This window comes from Macaca thibetana, chromosome 10, assembly GCF_024542745.1.
Source record: "Macaca thibetana thibetana isolate TM-01 chromosome 10, ASM2454274v1, whole genome shotgun sequence".
NCBI classification, from domain to species: Eukaryota; Metazoa; Chordata; class Mammalia; order Primates; family Cercopithecidae; genus Macaca; species Macaca thibetana.
The window spans coordinates 73,609,309-73,635,699 of record NC_065587.1 but is presented as its reverse complement, the minus strand read 5'-3'; the positions used below and the strand labels follow the sequence as shown (position 1 = coordinate 73,635,699).

General features: G+C 47.0%; 1 protein-coding gene across 4 annotated transcripts in view; it reads left to right on the top strand.

Moving 5' to 3' along the window:
* The window catches only part of SLC23A2 (solute carrier family 23 member 2), a 151,330-nt gene that overhangs the window by 103,218 nt on the left and 21,721 nt on the right, over nucleotides 1-26,391 (top strand). For all 4 annotated transcript variants that reach the window (XM_050745213.1, XM_050745214.1, XM_050745215.1 and 1 more), the window contains 6 exons: nucleotides 135-292; nucleotides 13,695-13,783; nucleotides 14,780-14,850; nucleotides 15,777-15,958; nucleotides 25,337-25,457; nucleotides 25,946-26,102. In XM_050745213.1, the coding sequence (XP_050601170.1) occupies nucleotides 135-292; nucleotides 13,695-13,783; nucleotides 14,780-14,850; nucleotides 15,777-15,958; nucleotides 25,337-25,457; nucleotides 25,946-26,102 (778 nt within the window). The remainder of the gene's footprint in view (nucleotides 1-134; nucleotides 293-13,694; nucleotides 13,784-14,779; nucleotides 14,851-15,776; nucleotides 15,959-25,336; nucleotides 25,458-25,945; nucleotides 26,103-26,391) is intronic.

The following is a 26,391-nucleotide window of genomic DNA, read 5'->3' as shown; positions in this document are numbered from 1 at the left end:
TTGCTCTAACAAACCAAGGAGATTCTTTATGGGGGCTATTTTTTAATGACAATAAAAGAGAAGAATTAGGATGATCTCAAGAATAAATGAGGAAGGGCTTACTGTTTCTCCTCTGACCCTTTTCCTGCCCACAGCACTACCTGACATGCTTCAGCGGCACGATCGCAGTGCCCTTCCTGTTGGCCGATGCCATGTGTGTGGGGTATGACCAGTGGGCCACCAGCCAGCTCATTGGGACCATTTTCTTCTGTGTGGGAATCACTACTTTGCTACAGACAACGTTTGGATGCAGGTGAGATTGGGGTACTAATGGGGGATGCCAAAGTCCCCAGAAGGCGTTGAGCTGGGCCGTTTGCCTAGGGCTGTTTGCAAGGACAGAATGGAGGCAGGGGAATGTCCTAGTGGCCATTGGTCCCCACCCCCGCAGTGTTCCTCCCAATCATTTCCTCTCTTGGTGAACGGTCCAAGCTGGAAACTCAGCCTCACCCTCCTTCCCCTGTCCCCTTGGCAAGTCATGCTCGCTCCCTAGCACCCCTCTGTGCCCCCATTCCTTGAGTTCAGACCGGAGTGTCCCACCAGGCTCCTTGTTGACTTCCCTGCCTCCAGGGCACTGCTCTTGGACTCACTTTGTGCCCCACACCCAGTGCCATCTTTCTACTTCCACACCCTCCTCAGGGTGAGCCACATTGCAGCTCTCCTCCCTTTTTACACACCAGGCTGCACCCAGCATTTAGGCTTGCCCTTGCTCTCTGCCCCACCTACATTTCCAGCCATGCCTCTGAGCCCTGTCTCCTGCCTTCCCTGGCCTCACTCCCGAGGGCCCACTGTCTATCTTCCTGTGTGTCTTCTCCCCACCCGCCTGGCACACACCAGCTCATCCTCCAGACCCAGCTTGTCCTGCCCTCCCGACTCTGTGGAGCCCTTCGTTGTTCTCTGAATTCCCACCTTGTTTTCATCCTTCCAGTGTGGCCCCTATTCCAGTTTGTCCTTTTTGTTTCTATGTCTTTTTCCCACGGTGCTTCCTCCTTGATGCCAGGGCTTTGGCTTGTTCACTTTTGCATTTCCAGCCACCAACTTAAATGGTCATGAAGCTGGCACAGGAAGAAGAAACATCCTTATCTACCTTCCTACCTCCTCCTGCAAGCTTGCCTTTTCCTCTCCTTTCCTGCTCTTCTACCCTCTTCTCAGTGCAGCCTCTTACTTTACCCCAGGGCACTGCTCAGGAAGTGAAGCCTGCTGTGGCAGGACTGTCCTAAGTTCACCACCAGCTGTCTCTTGCTCCGTCAGAGACAGGCTGAGTAAGGCCTGGCCCTTCCTGCTGTGGGAGGTGGGTGTGAGCTGAAGTCAGGGACTGCATTCTGATGAGTTAGAACCCTTCGGGACCTCGGGGTTGCCCTAACACGGCACGGGGATAGGGAAGCCTTGGAGGGCTGTGAGCCATGTGCAGGTGTTCTGGTTGCCAGGGTGGGCCACACCCTGGGAGGGCAGGCCGCAGGTCTGCTGATGGAAAGAAGCTATGTGGACTAAAGGCTTCGGGGCTGGCAAGCTCTTAGGGTTCCCAGATCCCAGCCCTTGCTAGTCTGCCCACAACCACCAAGCTGGGCTGACGGGAAGAGGGTCTCCTCAAGCCCCCCAGGGGGCAGGGCAGGGATATCACTGACCAACTAGGGGGAGGAGATGTGGTCTGGGCCTTCCAAGAAGGGCTCAATCTGACTAGCACCCTCTTTCATTCTTTGGGCACAGTGTTCAGGGCTCTGTGCTTCAAGGCCAGAGTGCCCGGCAAAGCTTTTGTTGGCTGGCTCAGGATCCTTACCTTGCCCATGGAGCACTGGCTCTCTGGAGAGATGTTCTTTTTCTAAACAGCTGACTTATCCATGGATTTGTAGGCACAAATCCCTCTGTGAATTTGGTCAGTGTCTCTAGTTGAGCATTATTGCTTGACCTGAATAGGGAATGAAAGCTGTCTTTATTGCAGTGAAGTGTGCACCGTGTGCAGCTCTGCCCCAGCTCATGCCAAAGAGGCCAGGCCTGGCCAGCAGCTGAGCCTGATGGGCATAGTTGCTAATGGGACACAGAAGGGAGGGCCTGGGGGAACTTGGGGTAAATACTTTTGGTCACGGAGGGCATCATCTTGCCCACTGTTGGGGCACAAGACCTAAATCGAACTACCCAGGTCAGCGTGGTTCACCTCCCTGCTGGCCTGGGAAGCAGTTTGAGCTGAGTAAGAACAGGAGAGGGCATTTGACACCCTACTGAGATGGCTCAGGGACCCAAAATGCAGAGCTGTGGCCTGGAGGAGGGTGTGTGTCCGTGTGCCCCATGTCCACGAGGCTGGGTGAAAGCAGCCTTTCTTGCCGTGTTTGTGAGGAGTCAGAGTGAGTCCCCCATGACCTCTGGCTGTGCAAAGAATGGCAGCCCCACCCCTGCTTCCATCCTCCCCGCAGTGTGGCCATTTGCTTAGTCATAAATCAGGTGGTGCTGACTCTAATCACGTCAGCAGCTGTGTGCTGCTGGGCAGGTGAGGGTGTGCTGGGGACTTTGGTGGGGTGTTGGGCTTGTGATAGGGGTTTTCTGTGGTTGTCAGGGTGTGGGTGGTACTCGTCCTCTTAACCTGGACAAAGCGAAAGAGTACTGGCTCAGCCCTGCAGATGTTCAGTGACTGGTCTATGTAGCAGGTGCGGGGCCTGGCTGTCGTGGGGAGCAACGGTGACATCGAAGCACATGGCCTGCAGCACGAATGGCAGCACCATCAGGGAGATGCAGTGCATCCTCTAGGGGACTTGGTGGGAATCCTGGAGGAGGTGGGGTTTGAGACAGAGCCTGCAGGCTCCAAGAGCTCTGCCCGGGAAGGCTGAGGGAGCAGCTTCCATCCCAGCAGGGGCAAAGGCAGGAAGTCACAGCCTGGCATGATCCCCCTGACCAGGCACACAGAGGCTGGGGCTTGGGACTTATCAACAGGCACAGGGAGCATTCAATGGCTTTGTTAGCAGGGGACACACCCTCTGGGGCTGTGCTTTGAAGGATGTTACTTAACCAAGTATAGGGGGTGAGGACCATCCCAGGGGATCAGTGACATCCATGAGAAAGGTGACGGGGCCCAGGCAAGCGTCAGGGGTGTGGGGTAGGAAGGTGACTGTGCTGGGGCTGAACTCATCCCCCAGTCTCACTCTTTCTCGTTCTGGGGGTCCCTTCCTGCTTTGAATCCTTAGCTGGAAAGAGAAGCAGCACGGAATGGAATGTGCTTCATGTGTCCTGATTAAAGAATCTTTCTAGCAGAGTGGCTTAGAGAGAGCCTTTGGGATGGGGGAGGGGAGCGTCCCTGCTGGCACCTTGCGGCTCGGGCCCTCCAGGCTGAGGGGGGCTCTTGCTGTGAATCTTCTGAGCCTTCTATGTGTTGCCTGCACCCCTTGCTTCCTCTCCGACCAGCAGCTGGGCTCAGGTGGGAGCTCCTGCTCTGCACGGCCTCAGACCATGTTTGCAGACCTTCTGTGTGGGTCCTCAGCACACTTGGGGGCTTGCTATGCAGGGGGCTGCGTGTCTGAGACAGCAAAGGGGCACTGAGGCAATGAGACAAGCTGCTATTTCCCCCCTTGACTGGCCAGTCACCATGGGGGGCATGTTTGCTGCACCCCATGTTTGTGTGTCTCTTCTTTTCTCCACCCCATGTCTCTCCACCCTCCATCCCTTCCTGCTGGAACCCAGACTCCTCCACCCGTCCTCTTCCCATCTTTGCACTAGGCCAGAAGAGGCTGGGCTACCTTGTCAGCTGCACCACCTCTCACAGCCTTGCCTCAGGTTTCCTGTGGGGTTAGTGAGGGAAGAGCAGAAATCCCCAAATGGCCAACTACTCCTTGAGCATATGCCCTGTTCCCATCCAGCAGAGCAAGGTTGGCAGCCAGACCTCAGTAGGGTGAGGCCCCCTCTGGTACTTGGACACCCAGATCTCACTCAGGACAGCATCTGTTCTAGGGGTGCTCACCAAGATCAGTGCTGCCAGAGCTGGACGCATGGCCATTGCAAGTGAAAGTCAGATTTTGGGATACTTTTATGGAATTCTAACCCCTTGGGTATCAAACCTACACTTCTGAGGATAGAGAGATGTTTACAGCATGTGGCGTTATGACCTTGGACAAGTGACCCCTCCAGCCCTGTTTCCTTTGTGAAAATGAAAGGAGGCTCCTCCCTCAGGTGTCCTGGGAATGATATATTTTGCCCTATTTTAATGCATCTATTGTGTTGTTATAGATTATTTTGTTTCTTAAAATAGTTTTTGGGAGTTTCTGCATACGAAAATGTGAACTCATATTTTAGACTTTTAGTTCTGCTAGTTGCTTAGATAGATCCATCATAGGCTGTGAATTATCATTTCTTTTAGACTTCTGTGCTTATTTTCTGTTCAAAAGAGGATGGAAGAAATAGCTAGAGCAGTTGGGGTAGAGAGGCTGCGAGCAGGGAGCGAGGTAGAGAGGAAAGGCAGACGCAGCTGGGAGTGTGGGCCTGCCTCCCAGCAGCACCGCTGGAAGGATGGCAGATGGCCTCTGTGGGCTTTTGTGGGTTGTGTGTTTGTTTTTGGAGAAGCTCACCACTCATTTCCTTAGGCTTAGAGCAGAAGGAAAAATTTTTCATGTCCAGCTTTTGTGATTTCTAAGACACAGTCTCAGACTTCTCCAGCTCCGGTCGTTCCCCTGTTGTGTTTCAGTTCTGTATCCAGCTTTGTGCATTTGACTGCCTCTTGCTGAGTACCCGGTATTTCTGTCGCGCTGGATGTTGTGGGTGAAGGAAGCCTGAGGACAAATCATGGCCTGTGCCCTTCAGGGGCGGGCCCTCTATTCTGCACAAGCGTCTAGAGTACAGGAAGGAATGAGGTGCTGTGGTCAAGTCATCCCCCTCGTTTCACATGGGCTCTTGATCTGTGTGGAATGCTATCCTGGAAACCTGTTTCATTCTATAAAAATGACCAGAGTTGATGGGAAACCCGTGAAGGTGAAACAGATGTGTGTCTTTGCAGACCTTACCCAAGCACAGAAGGCCGACTGTAGATGCCACAGCATGGGGGCACATTTCCCAAGGCTGACTGACTGAGACCACATGAAGCATGTCTGAGTTGTGCGGGCTGCAGACCCTTCTTCCTTCACTGCACATCTCCCCTGGCATGAAAGTTTTCCTTTTCCTCCAGGGGCCGTTGTCTTTTTGCACTGGAGGTTGTGGGCCTTAGCCCCGGTTGTCGAGGCCTTTAGGAGGCTTTGGTGCTTTCCAAGCCTTTGCTTAGGGAAAGGCGGCTTCCTCGTGGCCCTTGCTCATGGCATTCCCTCTCCCTCTCCCTCTCCCTCTCCCTCTCCCTCTCCCTCTCCCTCTTCCTCCCTAGCTTTTCCTCCTCCCTCCTCTTCTTTGACCTTGATCCCTTGAGCTTTGCATCAAGGAGGTCTTCATTACCGAGTTCCCCTGAGCGAGGATTCAACAGTTCTCATTTTGGTTGGTCTGTGATGTCAATTCCAGTTAACCTTTGTTCTGGGAATTAGTACAAAGCCTTTAAAATCCAGAGAAATGAGGGCAGCATTTCGAGAGTCCCCTAACCAGCCTGCAGCTGTCATTCTTTTGTGGCACCTCCGAGCTTCCCAGAGTTCCCACCCCTGACCTTTGGTGTCTCTAGGGCCCTCCAAGACCCTGCCCCGCTGTCACCACACTGACTTGCCCACAGGCTGGTGGAAGGAGTCTTACGGTGTCTGAGGGGCCACCCTCAGCCTTTCACTCCAGGCCCTTCTTAGAGGCATCACTCTGGCCTCTCCAGCAAAATGAAGGATAGGATGTCCCTCTCAGAGGACCCCCTCCTGGCCACTCTCAGGCCTGCTATAGGCACACAGCACATTCATGTGCTGAGAAACAGTAGGGTTTGGCCAAGAGAGTCATTGTAGCTGGTTTAGGAACCTGGCCTCTAACCAGATTGCCCTAAGGAGAGAGAGTTCCTCTGTCTTCCGTCCTGTCAGGTTCCTGGGGCCCGTAATGGAACCTTGTCCATGATATGTGCTCACTGAGTACAAGGGGTGGCTCCAGGAGACTTTAAGGTCTTAAATCTGGGGGCTTCGAACTTATGATTGTTTATGAAACTTAGAAGCACAGAGGGATGCGGTGATTAGATTGGGGCAGGGGAGACCCCGCTTCTTTTTCTGTATATGTATGTTGGGGTACAAGTGTAATTTTTTTTTTAATTTTTGAGCCACTTGAAAGTAAAGTTGCAGGCTGGGCAAGACGGTTCAGGGCTGTAATCCCAGCACTTTGGGAGTTTGAGGCGGGAGGATTGCTGGAGCCCAGGAGTTTGAGACCAGCCTGGTGGACAACATAGTGAGACTTTGTCTCTACAAATAATAAAAATAATTAGCTGGGTGTGATGGCGTGCACCTATGGTCCCAGCTACTCAAGAGCCTGAGGTGGGAGGGTCACTTGAGCCCAGGAGATGAGGCTTCACTGAGCCACGATCAAGCCATTGCATTCCAGCCTGGGAGACAGAGCGAGATCCTGTCTAAAAAAAAAAAAAGAAGTAAAGTTACAGACAGCATGATGGCTCACCCCTACATACTCTCCTAGCAATGCGGGTGTCTCTTGTGTATCGCAGGAGACCATTTGTCACACCTAACAACATTAACAATCACTCTGTTTCATCATCTCATATGCAGTTCGTATTTAACTTCCCAGTTGTTCGTAAAATACCTTTCCCAGTTATTCCCTCTCTAAACCAGTCACCTTCGTGTGGTGCCTTTGTTTGTTGTGTCTCTTTGCTGTCTCCACCTTTTTCCTCCCCACATCATCATCTTTTTTAAAAGATTCCAGACCTGATGTCTCGTGAGTGTCTGATTTTGTCTTGATTGTGTCCCTGTCACATTGTTTGATTTGTCCCACAATCCCTTTCATTTGTTGTCAACCAGAAGATGGGGCTGGAGGCATGATTGATTTAGGGTAAACATTGTTGCCAAAATTACTGTGTAGGTGATCTCAAATCCTTTGTATTCTGTCATGTCAAGCAGGCAGGCACATAATGGCACATTATAGGGTTTTGTGCCCAAATAAAAAATTTTTACCATTCATTTAACTAAAAAAGAATTTAAAATTGTACATTAATATGGGAGACCGGACTGGGTGCGGTGGCTCATGCCTGTAATCCCAGCACTTTGGGAGGCTGAGGCGGGTGGATCACCTGAGGTCGGGAGTTTGAGACCAGCCTGGCCAACATGGTGAAACTCCGTCTCTACTAAAAATACAGAAATTAGCTGGGCATGGTAGCAGGTGCCTATATCCCAGATACTCGGGAGGCTGAGGCAAGAACAATTGCTTGAACCCAAGAGGCAGAGGTTGCAGTGAGCCGAGATAAGGTAGACCAGTGAGAATGCAGAGGTGATGACCTTGGTTGAGGGTCTCTGCCCTGTCTTCCCTGCCAGCTGCACTGAGTCCTTGGACGCAGAGGCAGCTGGGCTCCCTTTCCATCATTCAGTACTCACGCAGCTTTGGACAAGCTCTCCCTAGATAAGTCTCTCCAAGCCCTGTTTCCTCAATGGTAAACTAACCATAAGATTGTTAGTGAGCTGGACACCGTGGCTCATGCCTGCAATCCCAGCACTTTGGGAGTCCGAGGTGGGAGGATCATTTGAGCCCTGAAGTTCAAGACCAACCTGGGCAACATAAGGAGACCTTTGTCTCTACAAAAACATTAAAAAATTTAGCCAGGTGTGGTGGTGCACACCTGTGGTCCCAGCTACTCGGGAGGCTGAGGTGGGAGGATTGCTTAAGCCCAGGAGGTCAAGGCTGCAGTGAGCTGTAATTTGCGCCACTACACTCCAGCCTGCGTGACAGAGCGATACCCTGTCTCAAAAGGAAGATTGTTAGCGAGCATCAAGTGAGATGATGCCTGGTACCTGTCCACACTCAGTGGCTGACTCTATTTATCTTAGTTTTCTCCACTGGGAGGGAAGGAGGCAGGTACTGTAGTGGGTGTGCAGCGAACAAGGGCTGGGCAGCCTCTTGAAGCAACGCGGACCTGATGAGTGCAGCAGGGCTTGGGGTTGGCCACACTGCCAGTGTCCCTGGCCAGGGTGGGCCCCACTGACCCTGGAATCTGTGTCAGAGGCCATCAGAAAACTGTAAGGGCATTTGATCCAGCCCCTCCTGAGGCTGGAGACCGTCTTGCCTCAGCCGAGCTTGTTCTCTAGGGCGGGTCTACTTGCTTTTGTCCCTGCAACTCTAGCTTTTCTGGGTGGTCTCCCTTCAGTTACTCCCCCCTTGCTCTGTTAGCTGGTATTTGTGATGTTTCAAGGGCCTAGGAATCTGATTGAGTCCTCTTGTTACATGTAAGTTTAATGAATTTGGTTCTCTACAACTTTTCTTCTTCGACTGGCACGTCCTTCTTGTCCCAAACATTTCCCCAGGCTCTGAATTGTTCATCCTCCTCCTCATGGCCTTTTGCTTCCACCACCTCCCCTCCCCTAACCCCCATTCTTCCTTTTTAGGCAGGTGACTGCCCTGGCAAAAGCAGCTCTACACAGGAGTGAACAGTACTTATCACCAAATAAGGATGGAAGCTCTTTTCCTGTTTTAAATTTGGGGAGTTTTTTCAATATTTGGCATGACTCTGGTGTTTTAAGGAATATGTCGTCATCTCCTTGCCTCTGCTGCCCCCACCCCCCTAAGTCCCACCCCCTGAAAACACTTGATAGACTGATAGAGTTTTTTAAAATGTCGCCTCTATTGAGGGGCAATAGATATGCAGTAGAATTCACCCTTAAGCTGTACAGTTAGATGAGCTTATACTGATGTGTGCAATCACATCACCATCACCATGAACAGATAGGACAGTGCAGGCTACTTTCCAGCAGTTCAGCCGGTCAGTGGATGGATGGATGGATGGATGGATGGATGGATGGATGGATGGATACAGTAAATGATAGAACATGTCATCAATTAAAAAGTTTTCTTTAACACATTGTGTCTTTCTTTTCTTTTTGAGATGGAGTCTCGCTCTGTTGCCCAGGCTGGAGTGCAGTGGCGTGTTCTAGGCTCACTGCAACCTCCACCTTCCATGTTTAAGCGATTCTTCTGCCTCAGCCTCCCAAGTGGCTGGGATATAGGTACCTGCCACCACGCCTGGCTGATTTTTGTGTTTTTAGTAGAGATGGGGTTTCTCTATGTTGGCCAGTCTGGTCTCGAACTCCTGACCTCAGGTGATCCTCCTGCCTTGGCCTCCCAAAGTGCTGGGATTACAGGCATGAGCCACCATGCCTGGCCTTGCTTTTCTTTAAGAGTACTTTTTACACACACTCCTAGTGGTAGATTCGATAATGAACTTATGGGTCCTCAAAGCCAAACCTGTTACATCTCTTAGGGATTATTTTTCAAAAAATTTTCCTGCAGTTTAGACTCTTGAGTGTTCCTTTGACAATGCAAGGTTTTGTACCAACTTTGGTGGTTGTCTTGTAGATTAAGAAGCCAGGCACAGAGTATATATGCTCTGCGTTGGTGAATTTTGTTTTTGTTTTATTCAGTTTCATTAACAGTTTAGTTCTGGCAGATACATTTTGTACCTTCATGGTGCTTCCCATAGGAACCATTGGCTTTTAAGCTTTCTCTGATGGCACCATAGGAGGACTGCAAGCTGCCTGGCGACTGGAGGCTTATCTGGGTGAATCATGAAAACCCATGCACATTTCATCCCCAGCTCTGAGCGCTTTTAATCTAATCACCACTCTTCCAAATTTGCAGTCAAAATCAACTTGCCAGAAAGACTTAACCTCTTATTTTTAGTTTAATAGAATTCCTTTCTGAGAATATTTGTAAATAGCCCCTTCATTTCATTAAGTATTCATTGGTGCTGAGGATACATGGTGGGTCAAGACGGTGGGTGAAGCCAATCCACTTCCTACTATCGGGATGCCTACCTCAAAGTTGAGGTGGGCAGGACAGCTCATGGGAAGTGCACCAGCACAGACAGCAGCAGCCCGAGGAAGGGAGCAGATAGAGGCTGGGCGCATGTGGAGATCTGATTCAGGCTGGCTTGTCATTCGAGCGGATGCCAAAGGGAATTAAAAAGCAAAGACGACACACAGAGCCATGCCACAGCCTGTTGGGATGTCCTCGGTGGCTTGGTTCCTTCAAGACTGAGAATAGCTTCAGGGTTAAGGTCACCTCTCCCAGTTCTCCTACAGTAGTCCTTTCAGAGCAGGTCCTTCACTCGTTTTCCTCTTGCTGCAGGAAGAACACAGGGCATCTGTCATTTGGTCCCCACTGACCTTCACCATATGAGCTCCCTGTGCTTTCGCCCAAGTGGAGAATCTGCAGTCCTCTGAGGGTTCCTGGGTCCGTCCTGTGGCTCTTGTTTTGCACCTCTCCTCTCTCTGCCCGGAATACCTGAAACCCTCACACACATGGCGAAGCACTTCTCATGCTTTAAGGCTCGCTCAAGCGACTGCACCTGCAGAGCCCCACAGCATTTCACACCATCACATCACCGCCCCTCATATGTGACCGTGGTTAGTGTCTTCTCCACGCAGCAGAAACAGAAGGGCTCAGGAAGTGTTTTCCATCGTCGTATCTGCTTATAATTGTGCTGGTGTGAAGCAGATAGCCAAGAATCGTTTATAAAGTGACAAAATGATAAATCCCTTTACCTGGCACAGGGGTTGTCAGTCTCAGCCACCCCTAGAAGGCATTGTTGAAAATGCAGATTTGGTGCCACCCACCCCTGAATCTGGCTAACCAGGACAAGACGCAGAAACCACCTTTAACCAGCACTCCCAGAGAACCCTGAAGCAGCTTCCTGGTAACTTGGGAGGTGACTTGCAAAAATCTTGACAAAAAGCCCTAAGTTGTAGGGGAACACATTACAGATTGAAAGGAGATCCTGGAATATTTACTGGAGGAGGTGATATTTTCTCTGTGCCTTAAATGACAAATGAAAACTGAACTCGTATGAAGGAGCTGGTGAGAGATACCAGGCTGGGAGTGGGGTTCAGGTTACCTGGGCACCAAGCTGGACATGGCGGGGCTCTGGCAGGGTTTCGAATAACGTAAGGACTGTGGGGGAGTTGCTTAGGTTCTCTTGCTGTCCTGAGGCTGGAGCCTGACATGGGATCTCATCATGTCACAGTTGCTGGATTTTGTTTTTTAAACTAATGTCTAGTGGCCACTATTAACTGTGAGAATTTCCAGCTGCAGAAACCCACTGCCTCTTCACATATTTAAGATATATTTTCCCTGTAGACAGGTCAGAAAAACTTCTTTTGTAGAAGGCCAACAATAAATAGCCTAGGCCTTGCGTGCCTCTGTTAATGCGCTGAGCTCCACCGTGACTGCATGAAAGCGGCCGTTGACCATGAGTAAATAAATGGCTGTCCTCTATTCTAGTACAGCTTTACTTACAAAACAGGTAGCATCCTAGATTTGACCCACTAGCTGGTTTGGCAGCCCCTGGTGTAAAGAAAAGCACAGTTTAATGTATTTCCTTTCCAGTCTTTAGTACAAAATAAAAGAGCAGGCAGTCTTGGCCTGGGGAGACCCACCTGGGCGCCTGAGGTTTACGTGGTCATAGGGGCCGTACTCTGGGTGCGGAGAGAAGAGCTGAGAATTGACCAGCTTCACACTGGGCAAGCACCTAAAAAAGTCACTGTTATCACCTTCAGTCGTTTTCTTGGAAAATTGGCTTTGTTAATTGTGATCTAGGGAAGCTCTCGTTTGTTTAACGTGTTCATATGCTCTTGTTGCAACTTTCCCCGAGAATGTTTCAGTCAAGCCAATGACAGAGCCCACACTTAGTGCTGGCGTCTTAACAGCTTGTGTCAGGCGATGTTGCTTGGCTAGATGTGAACACGTAATGCTGGCATGAGCAGCCCTTTCCAGATTGTCTCGGGAGACTTTTTCTATTGTCATCTATTTCAGGGGGGTCCCAGCAGCTCGCAAATGAGCGAGTGTCTTTGCAGCAGCGCTCTCGAGACCTTTAGTCCTAGTTAAGCCATCAAATGCTCACCCCAAAAGGTGGCCAGGTCAGATGCCAAGGTCAGGTTCAGGCTGAGGTCTGACTAAAGAGTGGAAGCCAGATCCAGTCTTTCCTTTTGCCATTTCCAGTGAATCACCAATGCAGTGTGATATGTGATGGCCACATTCCTAAGGATAAAATCTCTAAACGCAGTTCACCATTTGTATTCCACTGCCCTAGGATGCATTGGTTGAAGTCGGAAACCATAGTAAACCAAATGGCATTTGGACCATTCCATACAGCATCCATCCCTAATTATATGTTGTCCTTTCAGTACAGTCCTGAAAATTTGTGCTTATGGAATACTTAGAAGTCAAACAGTGTTTTCCCTTTGACATACATTCCCACTTCAGGTGTCCTTCACTTCTGCTATCCTCTGGGCCCCTCTGGCAGGTAATTATAACTGGATGGTTATTGAAGGGCATGCCTATGGGAGTGGCCATCAGCAATGCATCTGGTTTGTGTGGTGTAGCCTGCCTCTGTGCCTTAAAGCCAGCACCCTGCATACTCTGGATTGATGTCATTGCATGATTAAACAGCCAGGAGAGCATCTGTAACAAGGACGTCTTGACCTCCCTGGCTCAGAATGGTGTGTGCTGGGCTCTGGACTTGCAGCGAGACTGCTTGTTCTTTAGCCAGAGCCAGTTGGATTTCTCAGTCCAGTTCCTGTTTCACTGTGGGTAGGACTTGCTGCCAGACCGCTCAAAGGGAAGGATGCTGGGTCCCTGTGTTGCTGGCAAGGCCACTGACTAGGCTCCCTGGGGCCTTTCAGGATTTGGATGTGTGAGAGTTCCCAGCCCTGCAAACAGGAGGAGCCAGTTTAATATTTTACCCTCAAAATTATATTTAAAATAGTGATTAAGTTCTGATGCTAACCCATAAAGCCACTTTAATGTGACTTAGCTGAAATGCTGTACATTTTCATTAAAAAATGGTAGTCTTTTTGAATAGCTTAAGTGTTCGTGAAGTCAATGTGAAATATCTAAAATATAATCAAATGTCATTTGAGGATCTCTGCATTTAGTTTGAGGATGTGGGCAGCAAATTTAATGGAGATTCTGCAAGTTTTCTGGGCCCTTTAAAATATGTTCGAATACCTTTAAGTATTTTTATGATTAAGCAGAATATTTATTATGTCTGCTATCACGTTGTAACTTACAGCTCTGTAGATCTAGATCACTATTATGATTTATCTGTAATCGGTGATTAGGGCAATTTTTGATTCACAAAATGAAACAACGGAGGGAAATTTTTTCCTATGATAACCAATAATAATTTTAAAGGGAGGAGGAGGGAAGTAAAAAAGCAGAAATACACTGATGTTTAAAAAGGAGTTTATAAGCTCAGCAGGGAAGAGGGAACCTCAAATGCCCGCAGTCCCCCACCTGCAAGAGGAAAGGTGGTGATGGCAGGGGCCGGTGTTGGGGTGTTGGCACTGACCACGGGGCCCACCCTGGAGCTGCCTGGGTGGGAGGAGAGTGGCAATGGGGAGGATGAAGAAGCCACTGGCTGTGGCTGCATGGCACAGGAGACCTTTGCAGACTGGGGCTTTTTCTTCTAGGTGTGCCTGCATTTACTCATGTGCTGTATGTCTATGGAAAAGACTGTTAAGCTGTCAAATAGTGAACTACCTCGGTAGTTCCCGATGCCGTGATCATGGTTTTGGTCTCGTTTCTTTTAGGTTACCCCTGTTTCAGGCCAGTGCTTTTGCATTTTTGGCCCCTGCTCGAGCCATCCTGTCTTTAGATAAATGGAAATGTAACACCACAGGTAATTGCAGTTATTTCCACATATGTCATTGGGGTCCCTTAATGCAGGTGTAAAGGGAGGCCTGGACATGCTGTCCTCAGCAGCGCTAAATCCTTTCTGGAATTAGGGACAAAGCACACAAACCCACAAACAGCTTAGAATGCTCCATCTGTGGACCGTGTCTGTCTCTCTCTTTCTATCCACTTGTTCATCCCTAACCCTAGAGCAAGAAAGGATCAGAATTGACCTCATTTCTCTGTTAATGAAATTGACAAATATGGGAATGGAATAGAAAAATATTTGTGCTATTTTTCTGCCTCTCTCTTTCAGTGGATTTTATGACCCACCAGTAATCACTCTCTTTGCTGCGTCAGCGTCCCTTCTCTGAAACGTCTTTGCTTTTTAAGGATCTGGCTACTGTGGTTTGCTGCAAATGACTTTCATTCCCCTTCCTTAGTGATTGCAAAGATCCTTAAGGAACCCGATAAGGTCAGGAAAAGATAGGGAATTTGAGAAAATCAGAGTCAGACCTGTACTCTCAAAAATACAATTACATTTTGACCTTCTAGGAGCAAAGTTTTCCAGCCTTCATTTCCTTCCTTGCTCCTAGGAGTTACTTTGTGACCACTGATTTGATCTGGGAACTGGAAAAGGCCCTCTGTTTTATCTAAGTTTTTCAAACCTCAGTCCAGCAACCTTGCTGTCGGGCATTTCAGTGAGCTGTGTGCAAAGGTTGGTTTTTTTTGTGTGAGGCTGGTACTAGTAACGTGTATCACCACTTCAGTTAGCTTTTGACAATTTGGGGAGCTCTCAGTCGATGAATTCATTTGGTTAAATTAGCATTTGAGGATCCACCTTTCAGTAAGATAAGCTGTACTGTTAGAGGTTGAATTTTAGGGATGGGGATTGACACAGATACAGTAAAAACAGGCAGAAAATTCTTCTTAAAAGGTAAAATGAGTATGTCATGTGAGACATCAGTGTCACTCCAAGAAAAACTTTGTTTTTGTTTTCAAGATGTTTCAGTTGCCAATGGAACGGCAGAGCTGTTGCACACAGAACACATCTGGTATCCCCGGATCCGAGAGGTAAAAGACAAGCGTTGTCTGCTTTTGGCTTCTTCATGTTTCTTCTCAGCTTCAATGTTGGTTGACCCAGGAAATAGCAGTTACTTTTACTGAGCCCTTCTTTTCTTTTTCAATTACTGATACGTTTATTTCTCTCGTTAAAGTAAATGTAGTTAAGCAACACTCTAGAATAAAGCATATGGAAATGTTTTGGGCAACCAGAAGGAATGGTTTCCTCCCTCCTGCACACCCACAGACCTGTGCACTCACACCCGCCAGCACAACTAGCTGAGGTTGGTAGCTCCCTGGACAGAGCTACAGAGGCTCATCATCGACAGATAGAATTGTTCACCCTGGCCTCAGCATCTGCCTGTGTTCATTGAAAGAGCTAAAGATATTTGTCTGCCAAAGTGCAATTGAACAGAAGCAGACATGAAGTACAGCTGACAGTGTATTAATGTTTTCCAAAACCTGTGAGATAATTCACCATCAGTTCAGAATGAGCACAGATGTGGCCATTCTGCACACTAAAAACATCCCTTTAGAATTTCTGTCAACAACACTGTCTTGTCGACGTCCTGGTGGCTCACTCTTTAAAGCTGAGAGTCTTTATGCTGCAGTGTTCCTCTAAGGCTGGTCTTTAAATGTTGTGTTTCTTAAATGGGAATTACAAATTTTTGCCTGCATCATTTAGCAGTGGAAAAGGCATGTGGGCCGTGTGTCCAGGACCTATTTCTGTAATACACCTGCCTCAGGAATGCAGGCCCCAGTTAGCGCCCACTGAAGTTTCTTGTCAGGTCCTGGGGAGTTTTCCAGCTGTCTCTCCCAAGGTAGATGATGTAATAACTTACCGCCTTGCAGAATTATCAGTCGTGGTTGTAGGTGACATTCTGAGCGTGCAATGTACAAGCAGCTCACTCTCGTGTCTGTGCCATCTCTTGTTGCAGATCCAGGGGGCCATCATCATGTCCTCACTGATAGAAGTAGTCATCGGCCTCCTAGGCCTGCCTGGGGCTCTGCTGAAGTACATCGGTCCCTTGACCATTACACCTACGGTGGCCCTCATCGGCCTCTCTGGTTTCCAGGCAGCAGGGGAGAGAGCCGGGAAGCACTGGGGCATTGCCATGCTGTAAGTGGAAACATCTCTCCTCGTCCCACCACTGCGGGGCAGCCTTTAGGAACATTCACATAGACTTCAGGAGATAATGTTTTTCAATAATAAGAATAGTCTGACAGTTTCAACTTTATTTATTTCAAGCTAGGGAATAGTCAAAGGATTTTTGACCCAGAGTTTGGGAAGTGACATACAGTTGAGGTATTATAGAGACACACTTAGCAGCCGTATGAAGAGTGTGGGTTGTAAGGTTTTAAGCTTTGGTAATGGGGTAAGGTGGTGGCACCATTTGTTTTTGACTTTTGAGGTCTTGCCAAGTCTCATGTGCATGGTGACATACTGAGAAGCCAATTTTAAAAATTTTTTTTTGAGACCGAGTCTTCCTCTGTCACCCAAACTGGAGTGCAGTGGCACAATCTCAGCTCACTGCAACCTCCACCTCCTGGGTTCAAGCGATTCTTCTGTCTCGCCCTCCCGAGTAGCTGAGACTACAGGCACATACCACAACACCCGGCTGATTTTTTTTTTTTTTTTTTTTTTAAGTAGAGACGAGGTTTCACCATGTTAGCCAGGATGGTCTCGATCTCCTGACCTCGTGATCCGCCCGCCTCGGCCTCCCAAAGTGCTGGGATTACAGGCGTGAGCCACTGCTCCCGGCCGAGAAGCCAAATTTTTATATCATGAGACTCAAAAATATTCAGAGTGGCAGGAGTCTGGAGTATTTCCAGAGAAGTTGCGGGAAAGGTCTGTTGGCATTGATGATGTGGCTCTTCTCCCCACGCCACACTGGGCTCTGCACTCCTGGCGGGTGGGTGGTTGGGGGAGGGACATGGTTTCTGCCGGGGTCCTGCTAGTCAGTGCCTGTCCTTTTGTATAGAATGTCACATCCATTAAAGATGTCCCTTGCCCTTTAAGTAAAGTTAACATTTTATGTTAATGAAGTCACAGGGGAGTTTGATAATATTACTGATGATTAGAGCCACAGAACTCTTTGTAACACAGAGCCCACATTCTCTGTGTGTCTGCAGAGCATGTTTAAGAATTGATTATGTGTGGGTATATGGTTCCATTACTCTGGAATTTAACCAGCCAGTAAAATTCCTAAAACAAAATAAGTCATCACATAAGAGGATTTTTCATTTGTTTTGTTTTGTGAAATATTCTGCAGTTATTTAATAACAGGTGGTATTTATTGATCTTTTACTACGCATCAGTCCTTTATATAACACTTGTATATAGTATCAGATAAGGTACATCCTAGTGTAATCCCGTTTAATAGCAGAGGACACTGAGCACCACAATGTAATGTTATTTGCCCAGAGTCATACAGTGAGTTAAGTGGCCAACGTGGGTTTCAAAACCCAAGTGTTGGAAATGGGCCTGAACCCATCCTACTCAATCCTGTTCTGTGTATTAGAACATGACGTACAAATAAAAGTGAACCATAGCAGAATTGTTTTCTACACTTTACAAATTAAGGTGTGTGAAAATACCAAGTTTTTTTCTTTAAACAAGGTTTGAAGGAGGCACATCTCACACATAAGCATGAATATTCATCATCATGCTTTCCCAAAACTGTTCCTTTTTTGAGATGGAGTCTTGCTCCGATTCCCAGGCTGGAGTACAATGGCGCTATCTTGGCTCACTGCAATCTCTGCCTCCCGAGTTTAAACAATTCTCCTGCCTCAGCCTCCCAAGTAGCTGGGATTACAAGCACCCACCACCACGCCCAGCTAGTTTTTGTATTTTTAGTAGACACGGGGTTTCACCATGTTGGCCAGGCTGGTCTCAAACTCCTGACCTCATGTGATCTGCCCACCTGGGCCTCCCAAAGTGCTGGTATTACAGGCGTGAGCCACTGTGCCCAGCCCAAAATTGTTCTTAATATTCTCATTTCTCCAAATGTTGGTCAAAACATTCTTCACACCAGCAGAGGTGGGAAGATGGCATGTAAGAATATTCTTTCAGCAAAATATAATTAATGCCAAAACGGAAAAATAGTAGGTATAGTACAGTAAAATTTGAAACCAGTAACAAAAGAATGAACAAAACCCACAAAGCACTTAGAAGCTTAAAAAAAAAGTGTTAAATATCTCTCTCAGAGGGGAAATTGAAAATTTGCAATTAATTACTGATAGTTTAGGAAATGATGGCAAGAACAGCACCAGTCACACTTAGTAGCCAGAGGTGTTCTCAAGAAAATTCACAGCCTTTAAAGCAGATACAGCACATGAAGAATTTCACTAGCTAAGAAAACAGTACAAAAAAATGAACCTAGTAAAAGCAGGGGGAATGAATTAATAAAGATACAGAAAATGTGAAACAGATAGAAGTGGTAAATCTGAAAGCTGGTCTCTTGAGGGGAAAAAAAACCCAATGTAGACAAACTTCTGGCAAAGCTAAGCAGGATAAGAGGATGCCTGTGCAGGTAGATCTGCCACAGATCCCGTCAGAGGGAGCTAAACTGTTACCTCCCCCCAAATTAAAACAAAAAGTAAGAAAATAGTGGTTTTCAGAAAAGCCTAAGTAACCAAAATTGATTCCTCCTCACTGTAAGTATGGGGGTGCCTCCAAACTTGATCCTGGCCCTTCTCTCCATGCACTTCCCCCGAGGAGATCGCATTTCTTTGAAGGTGAATATTTCCACGGAAACCTGTAGTGTAGTCAGACCTGTGAACTCCAGATTTACAGAGCCAGCCCCCAGCTTGTCCTCTCCACTTGCTGTTACACAAGACATCTTCAACTGTAAATGAAAAAAGCCCCAGACTTTTGACTCCTTTCCAACCCCCGAAACCAGTTTCTTCTGCCTTCCTCCTTTCGGTAAATGGCACAACCATGCTCTCAGTTGCTTCAGCCAGAAATGTCTATCTGCTCTTGAGTCTTCGTTTCCCCTCATCCCTCACACAGCCCGTCCTGCCCTTCCTCCTCCAGAACAAGTTCTAAACCTGCTCTCTTTTCCAGGCCTTCACTGCCACCACCGTCTGCGAGCCTCGCCCTCGGCCGTTGATTCCTCATTGTCCCCAACTTCTCCCTCATGTCTCCCAGGGGTCCTCCTCTGTCCCCTCCTTTTGAAACATCAGTTAGACACAAGCTAGAATTCTGGAAGCTTTGGGGTCTTCTTACTGTTCCAATGTGTGGAGCCTCACGTGCTGCCCTTGGTGGGTGTGTGTGCATCTCTTGGCCTGGATACCTGGAGCCCCTTTGCTCTGGGCACCCAGGCATGCAGAGGTGGGACATGATCTTGAATTATTTAGATGCCTTCCTCCACTCCACCCTTACTTGTCTCTTTCTGTAACCTCTTCTTGAAGCCTCCTGGACTCTTCCTCTTTCTTCTCCTGTTTTCTATCTCTTTGTCTTTCTTCTCTATTTGTGAGAACTATCTTTTGCTTTATCTCTTATTCCTTCTGCCAAGACTGTCATTTATGCCCTGGTGTTTTTTCAGTTTCTAAGAGCTCTTCTGTGTCCTTGGGCTGTCAGCTCTGTGAGGGCAGGGCCTATGTGCTGGGCGGGTCACTTCGGCACCCCCAGCACCTGCCCCTCCCATGGCTGAGCTGGCGCTCAGTGAGCAGGTTGTGAACTAATGAAGAAAGGCTCAGGAAGCCCCGTAAACCCATGACCACAAGAGCAACCAAAATAGTTATTGAAGGACTCTGATTCCTAAAAGAAGCCCTGGGTCCAGATGGTTAGACAACAAGTTCTTTCAGTCTTCAAGGAGGAGAGAATATATGCACCATTTAAACTGTTCCAGAGCTCTGTGAAAGGAGGGAAACTCCCCAGCCAATCTTAGCAGCAAATTCTGACTGAACTAATACAAAAGGAGAGCCATGGACCATCGTTTTCTTTCCTGGGGTTGTGTTAAAAACAAACAGATCCTGAGCTGATGGATGTATTGTGGCACATTCTAAGCAACGAGCCCTGAGTTCAAATGTCTTCAGGTAGCATGCTCAAGTTCTGCATCATTCTCTACTGTAAGGCTCCTTCCAATCTTTAAGAATGCAAATGTGCAAAAGACTCTATTCACCTTCAGAAAAGGGCCTTAGTGTCCAGCCCTGTCCACCCTTCATTTGTTTTTTAAATGCCACACATCTATAAGCATATCTTGGTAGACTATTCCTTAGAGCATGTTTGGGAAGATGCTGCTACGGATAACACAATGAAAGAACAAGGCATAATGTGTCATTTCAAGAATTCACAGATGGTCAGATATTAAAGTGTGTTGAAATCGATCGTGGCTGCATGGTAGGTTTTACTTTATTTTTTTTAGTTTTGAGACAGGGTCTCACTTCATCACCCAGGCTGGAGTGCAGTCTCACGATCTCAGCTCACTGCGGCCTCTGACTCCTGAGTTCAGGCGATTCTTATTCGTCAGCCTCCCAAGAGTACCTGGGACTACAGGGTAGATTTTACTAATAAGCTCTTATTGATAAAAACTATGGTAATAGTCCCCTCCCCTAAATTTTATTTGTAAAATTCAACCTACGTCCTTGCTGCAAACTTAGCAATGTGAGAACAGAAGGAATTTTTTTTTTTTGAGACAGCGTTTCAGTCTTGTTGCCCAGGCTGGAGTGCAATAGGGCAATCTCGGCTTACTGCAACCTCCACTTCCCAGGTTCCAGCAATGCTCCTGCCTCAGCCTCCCAAGTCGCTGGGATTACAGACATCTGTCACCACTCCCAGCTAATTTTTTGTATTTTTAGTAGAGACGGGGTTTCACCATGTTGGCCAGGCTGGTGTCAAACTCCTGACCTCAGGTGATCCACCCACCTCAGCCTCCCAAAGTGCTGGGATTACAGGTGTGAGCTACCACACCCGGCTGTACAGAAGGATCTTTATGTATAAGATAAAAATGCCTCATACTTGAATGATGAAATATTCAAATCAGGAACTTAAATAAGCTTGTTTATTATCACTGGTATCATTTAAAGTTATTCTAGATGTGCTAGTCAATGTATAAAACAAGAAAGTAAAATAATGTGGATCCATACCAAAAAGATCAGAGAGGAGAGGGGATGGTGACTTGCCTGTAGAGGAATTAAATACATTCCACAGCTTCATAAATAATATGGTGGTCCTGGGACAGGGATAGACATCGGTAGAGCAGAGTAAGAACAGAATCAAAGAAAAATAAGTATTTAGTATAGATGACAGTCATATTTGAAACCAGTAGGGAATGGACAAATTGTGTAGGAAAAACTAACTTTTTGGGAAAAAGTTAGACTCCTAATTTATATCAAATTATATTTCAGTTGAACTAAGACTTAAATATATAAAATAACCACGAAAGTGCTAGAAGAAAACCTAAATAAGTATTTAATCCTAAGGGAGGGAAGATCTTTCTTAAAGCAGATATTGAAGAGAGAGAGAAAGAAAGATTTTACTACTGACACATTTAAAACATCAAAAAGCACTGAATTAAAAACAAATCTGGTATGGTGGCTCACACCTGTAATCCCAGCACTTTGGGAGGCTGAGGTGGGCAGATCACTTGAGCTCAGGAGTTCTCAACCAGCCTGGCCAACATGGTGAAACTCCGTCTCTACTAAAAATACAAAATGAGCCAGGTGTAGTGGCAGGCGCCTGTAATCTCAGCTACTCCGGAAGCTGAGGCACATGAATCACTTGAATCCAGGAGGTGGAGGTTGCAGTGAGCCGAGATTGCACTTGAACCCAGGAGGGGAAGGTTGCAGTGAGCTGAGATTGCGCCACTGCACTCCAGCCTGGGCGACAGAATGAGACTCTGTCTCAAAAAAAAGCTGGGAAAATACTCATAAAAATGTCACAAGAAAGGCTAATATCCCTAACTTGTAAAGAGTTCTACTGGTTAAAAGTGAGAGAGGCCGGGTGCAGTGGCTCCAGCGTGTAATCCCAGCACTTTGGGAGGCCAAGACGGGCGGATCACGAGGTCAGGAGATCGAGACCATCCTGGCTAACACGGTGAAACCCCATCTCAACTAAAAAAAAGCAAAAAACTAGCCGGGGACATGGCGGGCGCCTGTAGACCCAGCTACTCAGGAGACTGAGGCAGGAGAATGGCATGAACCCAGGAGGCAGAGCGTGCAGTGAGCTGAGATCCGACCACTGCACTCCAGCCTGGGCGACAGAACGAGACTCTGTTTCAAAAAAAAAAAGTGAGAGAATCCCAGTGGAGTAATGGATGAGGAGTGTGATAGGAGTAGCCATTTAGCAAAAAAGGAACTACACCTAGCTCATTAATGTGTGAAAAAGGTTTATGCTCCCAATTTATTAAAATGTGTATTACCTACATGATTCTGTTGGAATTGAGAGTGAATGAGTGGTACAAACCAAGTCACTCCAATACAGATGGGGTTTAGAGACGGAGTCTCAGGGAGGTTAGTGCGGCCGGTCAGTGACTGCTCTTTCTGGCACAGTGCGTGTGTCCTTGGTAGGACCTGCATTTTAAAACTTTTTTTTTTAAATTGACTTTTCTTATGGAAAATTTCAAACCTATCCAGAAGTGAAGACAATAGTTTAATGAACCGCCATGTGTCAATCCCAGGCACTCCAAAACAGTATACTTTTATCTATAGCCCACTGTTTTTCATCCCCCTCCAATTCAGTTACATTCTAGGTATTTGAAATTTAACAGTGATTGAGCACAGAAATCTAAAGTAAAATAGTCACCTCCTACTCTATGTCTCAAAAAAAAAACTCATGATTGTTAACTAGCAAAAAAGTTTGTTTTTATCCTTACATATTTTTATATTTTTATGCAAATAAGCACAAACTAGCATATATACAGCTTCAACATAATTTTATTTGCTTTTACCCCAGTAATTTGTTGGGTTTACTGCTCCTAGACAGCATGTTTACACTGATCTCTTTCTTTCTAAATCTGCACAGTGTTTAATATAGTCTATAATTTATTCAACCATTTCTCAATTGATACTCATGCATGTAGCTTAAATTTTTGCTGCTACAAAAAAAATTGTTGAAATATATACCTCAATGTGTAAAGACTGAGTATTAGAAGCAATGATGATACAGTTTTTCAATTAAAGCTGTTTATGTTGCTTCCGATGTCATACAGTATGGGAATTGTTAAACAAGCTGTGGTGTGTCCATAAAACAGAATACTAAAGCAGTTACTGAGGTGCTAATGCAAATCTCTGTCTGATGAGGTGGAAAAGCAAATAGGTGAGGCAGGTCAGGAAGCTGCTTAAAACTTGATGCCAGTTTGGCTTAGATGATAACCTGTTCATGTCTGGGGACAAGGAAGATGACAATGTGTCTTCCTCCAGCACCCAGCAAATATCCAGGGAATGAAGGCCATTCAGAACAGATAGACCACAATATTATATGGTTTTATCACTCAAGGGGGATTATGGATGATCTTCAGGGTTTTATTTTTTCTTTCTGCTTACCTGTCTTTTAAATTTTTTCTACAATTTAGTGTGCATTACTTGCATGACATTTTAAAGTAAAAGTTAGCAAAGGTAAACAGGTGAAAAGCATGCAGTGGAGTAGACAGCAGCCCATCCTGAGAGCTGAGGCTGAAACGCTTCATCCCTTTGCTCAGTTAAGATGTGTGGACATGGGCAGGTCTGCATCTCTAAGCTGCTGCCTCTCTGTCCCAGGGTGCCCGCCCCCAGGTGTATTTGAGACTAAAAATAAACTCAAAGTAGACAGGTTTTAGAGCAGAAAGAAATAGTCATGTTCATCCGCTGCCTAATCTGCTTTCTAAATTTGAGTTGCCGATTTGGGCCTGAGATCTGAGTGTCCCTCCTCAAATTCTGTGTGGTCTCAGTCGCCTCTTAAATGTGCAGGTGTGTTGCCTGAAATAATGATGACGAAAATAGCAGACTTGGGGCATCTTCGGATCTCCTAATATTCACTCTGAAACAAATAGGTAGCATTTTTTTTTTCCCAACATGAAAATTATATGTAGGTCTAAGTTTAAAATATTCCAGTTTTAGTATCCCTTGTTACCATATTGTTTTGTGTTAAACTTCACTATCCCGGAGGAATTGAAATAACATGGGCACTGTGTGCGTTTTCAACCTTGAACTGGTACTGGCGGAGACCCCCGATGGATCACCAGTTCACTGAAGTGCCTGAGTAGGCGGGGAGACCCGTGGAGCAACACACGCCTGTTCTCCAGCCGGGATGCCATCCACACCTCATGAGGAATGTGACAGTGGAGTCACACTTGACCGGCTGTCGATGGAGCTAATGATGCCATCTCAGCAGTTGGAACTGTGCCCAGGAACAATTAAGCTTAGCTTTGACTGAGAACCTACTCTTGCTGCCAGCTCTACTTCAGGTCTTAAGTGAAGGAGCGAGACCACGTGGAGGCTTAGACGCATTGTTGGGCACCAGTTTTGTTTTGGTGATGAGTAAATCCACCTGGGGAATGGGAAGTGGCCCCACATCTGCCAGCTCCATGGGACACCAGACCGATGTCACGGACTGGTGTGTCAGGAAGTGCCGTGGTCCTGCTGTGGAGGAGTCGGCGCCTGTCGCTGCCTCCCATAGCACTTAGTGCAGTTCAGTCAGGACCGTGAGGCTCAAGGAGAGGGACTTCTCGCAGCCCAGCCTCCCTGCCCTGTGACCAGGGTGCCAAAAGGAAAGAGTTCAGTTCAAGCCACAGAGCTAGATTCCTGGCCTCGCAATGCTGCAACCCTAGCCGTGTGATCTTGACCTCTGGCTTTGTCTCTGTGAAAAGGAGACGATCATAGAAGCCACCCCATAAGGTTGAGATGATGCACAGGAAGACATTAGTGTAGTGTCTGGCACACAGAAGCCTCTCAGGAATGTTATTAATACTGAATTCTACTGTATGTAGTTTTCTTAAACAGTGAAGCTTCACTTTTTGCTCTTTTAAAAGTAATTTATGCGTGCTGTAAGTAAATTGGAAAATACAGAAAAGTGGGAAAACTAGTTGCAAATCATGTAACTACTCAAAGCGAATCCCTGGGAGAATTTTGGATCATGTCCTTCTTACCTGTTTGTGTGTACATGCAGTAGTTTCTTGGTTTGCTTTGTAGTTAATTCGTAGTTCGAATCTTACAGTTTATGTTGTATCTGGCATCCTTTCCCCTTCCATAGTGTAAGCTTTTCCCATCAATGTATACATTCTTTGGGTTCTCTTATTCTAGTTAGGAAGAGCTGTCCTAAGGCATTTACCTCAGAATTTCATTTCAGTATCAAGAAATGCTAGGCAAGTTAGTTGTAACATCTTCCCCTAAAGTAGTGTTTCAAAAAGATGTACGTTCCAATAGATGTACTGTTTCTCAAATAGTAGTTCAGAGGACTAGCAGCTTTCTAGGTAAATAAATTGAACACTATGTCAGTTTTGCCATAGAAGCTTCGAGTGTTATTTTACAACAGAGACATAACAGCTTTTGACCTAGTTTGTTTTCTTTCTCTCCTCAGGACAATATTCCTAGTATTACTGTTTTCTCAATATGCCAGAAATGTTAAATTTCCTCTCCCGATTTATAAATCTAAGAAAGGATGGACTGCGTACAAGTTACAGCTGTTCAAAATGTTCCCCGTGAGTAGCTGGCTTCTTCCCCCGCTGATATTTTTGCCTTTGGATAATACGTAAGATGATTAAGGGAAAGGAGGGTTTTAAGCAGGCGCCCCTTGGGGGATCACGTCTGTGCAGTGATATCAGGGTACTAATGACCACTCAAATCATCATAGACTTAAAGGTTCTGATTGTGAAATGAGAGCACATCCTTTTAGCAGTGCCACAGGAAGGGGACACTGTCGTTGGGACTGAGTGAGATTCGACTCCACGTGGCCTCTGCAGGCACAATGTCCATACTTGTTTTACTAGCCAGACTTTGGAATGGGTAAGATAAATTCACCTGAATGAAACTGCTCTCTCAGTGAGATTCCATTCAAGGAAGAATACGTCTGCAGAGTGCTGACTGTGGTGGGCTCTGGGGTGTGATGTTCAGACCGCGGGAAGGAGTGTTTTTTGCCAATACCTGTGAGCCCTGCTGGCCTGACAGAGCTTCCCCTTGACCACTCCAGATCATCCTGGCCATCCTGGTATCCTGGCTGCTCTGCTTCATCTTCACGGTGACAGACGTCTTCCCTCCCGACAGCACGAAGTATGGCTTCTACGCTCGCACGGATGCCAGGCAGGGCGTGCTGCTGGTAGCCCCGTGGTTTAAGGTTCCGTACCCATGTAAGTATTCTGATGGCCAGAGGGGTCAGGAGCCCAGGAGGGCCCAACCGAGAGGGGTTGGAAGTTGGCAGAACAGCCTTCTTTGTCCCAGAATGTGTCCTGAGGGTCTTGCCATTCTGGTCAGGAGAGGATTAGACAGCAAGTAAGGGAGGCCCTGTCCCCAGAGAGCAGAAGCCAACACACAGAGACTGACTGGCTCCCTTCTCAGATTAGCTAGCTGTCTCTTTTGGATCTGCTAGGATGAAATCCGGGACAAGGTGTCTCTTGCCAGGTTGAGGCTCTGGTGGCC